The sequence below is a fragment of the Scardinius erythrophthalmus genome, assembly GCF_964197995.2.
Source record: "Scardinius erythrophthalmus genome assembly, contig: HAP1_SCAFFOLD_73, whole genome shotgun sequence".
In the NCBI taxonomy this organism is placed as follows: Eukaryota; Metazoa; Chordata; class Actinopteri; order Cypriniformes; family Leuciscidae; genus Scardinius; species Scardinius erythrophthalmus.
This window is the reverse complement of record NW_028296528.1, coordinates 185375-190828: the sequence shown is the minus strand read 5'-3', so window position 1 is coordinate 190828 and position 5454 is coordinate 185375. Positions and strand designations below refer to the sequence as shown.

The 5454-nt window shown below is 42.7% G+C and overlaps 1 protein-coding gene across 1 annotated transcript; it reads left to right on the top strand.

The window, feature by feature from the left end:
- Positions 1-3656: 3656 nt before the first annotated feature.
- Positions 3657-5249, top strand: LOC308686267 (piggyBac transposable element-derived protein 4-like; the record flags this gene model as incomplete). The annotated part of the gene is made up of 1 exon (XM_081394634.1): positions 3657-5249. One exon carries the CDS (start codon positions 3657-3659, stop codon positions 5247-5249), a length of 1593 nt encoding a protein of 530 aa, XP_081250760.1.
- Positions 5250-5454: the final 205 nt, after the last annotated feature.

Here is a 5454-nt window from a genome sequence, read left to right as displayed (position 1 = left end):
GCCTAGCAACACCATAGCAACCACCCAGAACACCCTAGCAACCGCCTAGCAACCACCCAGAATACCCTAGCAACCGCCTAGCAACACCATAGCAACCACCCAGAACACCCTAGCAACCGCCTAGCAACCACCCAGAACACCCTAGCAACACCATAGCAACCACTCAGAACACCCTAGCAACCGCCTAGCAACCACCCAGAATACCTTAGCAACCGCCTAGCAACACCATATCAACCACCCAGAACACCCTAGCAACCGCCTAGCAACCACCAAGAATACCCTAGCAACCGCCTAGCAACACCATAGCAACCACCCAGAACACCCTAGCAACCGCCTAGCAACACCATAGCAACCACCCAGAACACCCTAGCAACCGCCTAGCAACCACCCAAAACACCCTAGCAACCGCCTAGCAACCACCCAGAATACCCTAGCAACCGCCTAGAAACAGCATAGCAACCACCCAAAAGACCCTAGCAACCGCCTAGCAAAAAGCGTTCTGGTCCAAACTTTCTCAAGCCAACTTAAAGTTTGTCTCGACGAACTTTTGCATCTAGTTATTATTATTCTTCTGACCGTAAAAATTTACAACTCAAACTCCTCCTAGAGCTTTAACTCTACATACTCCAAACTCAGCTCAGACACTCAAACTGATCTGACTCGCGTTGCTATATCTTTTCAGACTGATCGGACTTACGGTTTTCCTAAAAATGACGATCAAAACTCGAAAAAACTCATTCAAAAACTCCCATTGACTTACATAGGGAGTTCTAAAAAATTCAAACCGACGAAAATTCAAATCAAAATACCTTGAAGACTAAACCAAACTGCCGTTCTATATACTATATGAGCCATTGAGACTCATTTAAACTAATGAACTCTAAACTCAAAATGTGTGTGTGTGTGTGTGTGTGTGTGTGTGTGTGTGTGAGAGAGAGAGTGTGTGTGTGTGTGTGTGTGTGTGTGTGTGTGTGTAAACTCAAATACTCATACATACTCATTTAAACTTATAAACTCTTAACTCAAAAACTTGTACACTTATAAACTCTAAACTCATATAAACTCTGAGTGTGTGTGTGTGTGTGTTAATGAGCTTGTCTGTGTGTGTGTGAGTAAGTTAGTGAGTGTGTGTGTGCATGCTTGTGTGTGTGTATGTCGAAAATTTAAATCTAAACACCTTGAAGACTAAACCAAACTGCCGTTCTATATGCTATATGAGCCATTGAGACTCATTTAAACTAATAAACTCTAAACTCATACACAAGTTATAATTAGAATAAGTGTATGAGATTAACTAATTAACTTATGAACTCATATAAACTCATGAATTCATAGACTTATAAACTATTAAACTCATAGATTAATAAACTCTGAACTCTTAAACTCATTTAAACTTATAAACTCTAAACTCATTTAAACTTATAAACTCAAAACTCAAAAACTCATACACTTATAAACTCTAAACTCAAACTCTTGAGTGTGTGTGTGTGTGTGTCTGAGTGAGTGTGTGAGCGAGTTAGTGTGTGTGTGTGTGTGTGTGTGTTTATCTATCTATTAACTTATCTATCTGGCATAAACTTCAAACTACTGTAAACTACTTTAAACTTCAAACCACTTTAAACTTCTTAAGTTTTAAGCTCCCAGCTCCCAAGCAACTCCATAGCAACCAAACTTGAGTACCCTAGCAACCGTTTTGCAAGACCTATATTTCTGTATCAGAACATCGTATAGAGATTAGGTTTGGCTCTTTTGACTCATGCTAGCAAACAGCACTTCCAACATGCTACACATGCTAGCAGTCAATAGCTACATGCTAATAGAGATTAGTTAAGTGCTTAATCATGCCAAGATCATGCAAACAACTATATCAAAACTCCATAGTAACCATCTGTGACAACTACCAACCACCTAGCAACACCATAGCAACCACCCAGAACACCCTAGCAACCGCCTAGCAACCACCCAGAACACCCTAGCAACCGCCTAGCAACACCATAGCAACCACCCAGAACACCCTAGCAACTGCCTAGCAACCACCCAGAATACCCTAGCAACCACCTAGCAACCGCCTAGCAACCCCTCAGAATACCTTAGCAACCGCCTAGCAACACCATAGCAACCACCCAGAACACCCTAGCAACCGCCTAACAACACCCTAGCAACTTTAAGCTAATTTAAACTTCAAACTAATTTAAACTTTAAACTACTTTAAACTTCAAACTAATTTAAACTTTAAACTACATTAAACTTTAAACTAATTTAAACTTTAAACTAATTTAAACTTTAAGCTAATTTAAACTTCAAACTAATTTAAACTTTAAACTAATTTAAACTTTAAGCTAATTTAAACTTCAAACTAATTTAAACTTTAAACTACTTTAAACTTTAAACTAATTTAAACTCCAAACTATTTTAAACTTCTTCAAACTTTCTGGTCCAAACTTTCTCAAGCCAACTTAAAGTTTGTCTCGACGAACTTTTGCATCTAGTTAAGTTGGCTTGAGAGAGCCAACATATTGAAATCCTATTTAAACTTATTATTATTATTATTATTAATGGTGCTTGCTGAAAGCAAGGCATCATTAGTGTTCTCTTGCATACTTATTATTATTATTCTTATTATTATTCTGGACAAAGTTTGGCGCGTAATGCGCCCCGCACCGTTTGTCACAGACCCCTGAGTGAGGTGTCAAATCGACCGGCTCATTGAGGAGAGGTGTGCTATGACTTTTCTAAGCGATCGGGTGTACGATGTTCGCACAGCGGACGAAAAAGCGGCCAAAAAAGTCCCATTGACTTAACCCTCTAGGCGCCACAGTCGAGTTTACTCGACAAGATGCGGCACTGAATAAAACGGCCGATTTTGTCAAATAGGGTGTCAAATTTCGTTCGACCTCCCCTCCACTAGTTGGCAGACATGTCATACTTCATCCCCGACTCCAAAAAACGTCATGCTTCTATACAAAATATTCGAGCTAGAGCGCATTGAATCAGTGCGAACAAAAGCGGAGCTAGTGTGCGAGTGAGCCATTTTATCAGAGCAATATTGTCAACGTCAGCGAGTATTTGCACTAGATTATTATTCATATTATTATTATTATTCATATTATAATTATTATTATTATCTAATGGCATCAAAGCTTACCCGAAATGAAGTTTTGGGTCTTCTATTCGCGGACCCTGATTCTGAAGGGGAATATCTGCCTTCAGAAGATGACGGTGATTCTGAAAGTGAAAGTGCCGTACACCAAGCACAAACGGTGAATCATTTGCCCAATATAGATAATCCTTTGCCCAATGTCAGTGGTGGGAACAATGTTTCCCGTGGTCGGAGTGTTCATCGCGAAGCTAGCAGGCGTGTTAGTGTTGTGGGGAACGAGGCGGGAGATTTTTACCGCGCTGACCGCGTACCTCTCCGCAATCGCGGCGACAGTATTGTGGTGGAGACTTTGTCTAATCCCACTGGTTATGTTAGACGAGGTCGAAGTATTCGTAGGACAGTTAGGGGGCAACGTGGAGGCAGGGTGGGGAGTCAAAATGACCATGACAGTAGTCCGAGCTGTGTACACTCGGCGCGCGCGCGAGGCAGATCTGGCCGCGCTCGCGCTGCTCGTAGCAGAAGCAGAGGCGGTGTGACACGGGGCAGAGGGGCTATTATGAATAGTCTGTCGCAAGCTGATGGGAATGCCGGCTTTGAGTACTTTGCTAATGAGGATGAGTACCAAAGTTGGATCACTCCCTTTGATCAGCCCATTGGATATCTGGGGGAAAGAGAACTCTCCAATGCCAATTCACCCCTAGATTTTCTATCACTCTTTCTCTCTGATGATTTCTGGAATTTACTTGTAAATGAGACAAATCGCTACGCCCATCAGTTTTTAGCCTCCCATCAACTCCAGCCACAGTCCAGATTTCATCAATGGTCTGATGTAACTCTCAGTGAAATGAAAGCCTTCTTTTCTCTGCATTTGAGTATGGGTCTGGTAGAGAAGTCAGAGTTAGAGGATTATTGGGCCGCATATTGGCCAACAGCAACACCTGGATTTGGCAAGGTGATGTGCAGGAATAGATTTGAGATGATTTTGTCTTTCCTTCACTTCACCAATAATGAGGAGTGTGTTGACAGGGGTCAGCCAGGGTATGACAGGCTATTCAAAATCCGCCCAATCATCGATTTGGTCATCCCCCGGTTTTCAGCAGTGTATGGTCCATCTAAGCAGCTGTCATTGGATGAAATGACCATTGCATTCAAAGGGAAATCAACCCTAAAAATGTACAACCCAAACAAACCAGACAAATATGGCTACAAAGTATTTGTTCTGAGTGAAGCCAAGTCAGGCTATGTGCTACAGTGGTCCATGTACACTGGACAAAGTAGGCCTAATGCAAGCGATTTCGGTGCTACACACCTTATTGTCCGTGAGCTGATGGCCCCGTACACAGGGAAAGGGCATGAGGTGTACATGGACAGCTATTACACCTCGCCAGCCATAGCTGATGAGCTGGCAAGCAATGATTCGGGTTTGTGTGGGACTGTCAGCAGTAAGAGGAAGGGGATGCCAAAGGGCCTCACCCGTGAACAGTTACCGTTGAGCAAGGGAGATGACCCAGTCTTCATGAGGAAGGGGAAAATGCTAGCTTGTGCATGGCATGATACAAAGCGCCTCACAATGCTCTCTACACTGCATTCCAACACATGTGTCAGAAAGCGCATCAGGACCAAACACACTGATAGTGGCTACAGGGAGATAAATAGGCCTGTTTGTGTTGATGACTACAATTCGTTCATGGGGGGTGTTGACACAGCAGACCAGAGAATGAAGACCTACCTCTTTCCCCATAGGTCAAGGAAATGGTACAACAGGATTTTCAATGCCATTCTCAGTGTAAGCATGGTGAATGCCCACATCATTTACTGCCGCTGCACTGCTGCTCCTCACAAGACCCTGAAAGTCTTTGTGCAGGATGTCATCACTGCTTTACTGGAAGGCTTCTCCAGGAAAGAGAGCAACAAAGGCCGAAAGTCATCCTCACTGGGAGACTTGCCACAGAGACTCACTGAGCGCCACTTTATCTGCCAGGCTGATGGTTACCCAGATTGTGTAGTTTGTTCTGATCGGACCCGCCCTAAAGGCCGCCGTCAAACAAAATACATCTGCAGGCAGTGTGGGGTGGGTCTTTGTGTTGTGCCTTGCAATGAGAGGTACCACACCATGAAACACTACAAGAAATGTCACCTGGATGGATAGGGAGTATTTATCTACAGTATACAGCAAAAGGCCTGCTACATAAATGCTTTTTTTTTCTTTTTTTTTTTACACTGTTGATTTACTCTCTATTTCCCTGACCATTTAGTAGTGTACAATATGTGTTCTTTTTTTGTGTGTGTGTTCATGTCCTTGTGATGTGTGCGTCTTTGTCAGCTTAAAAAAAAACAAAAAAAACCCATAAAAA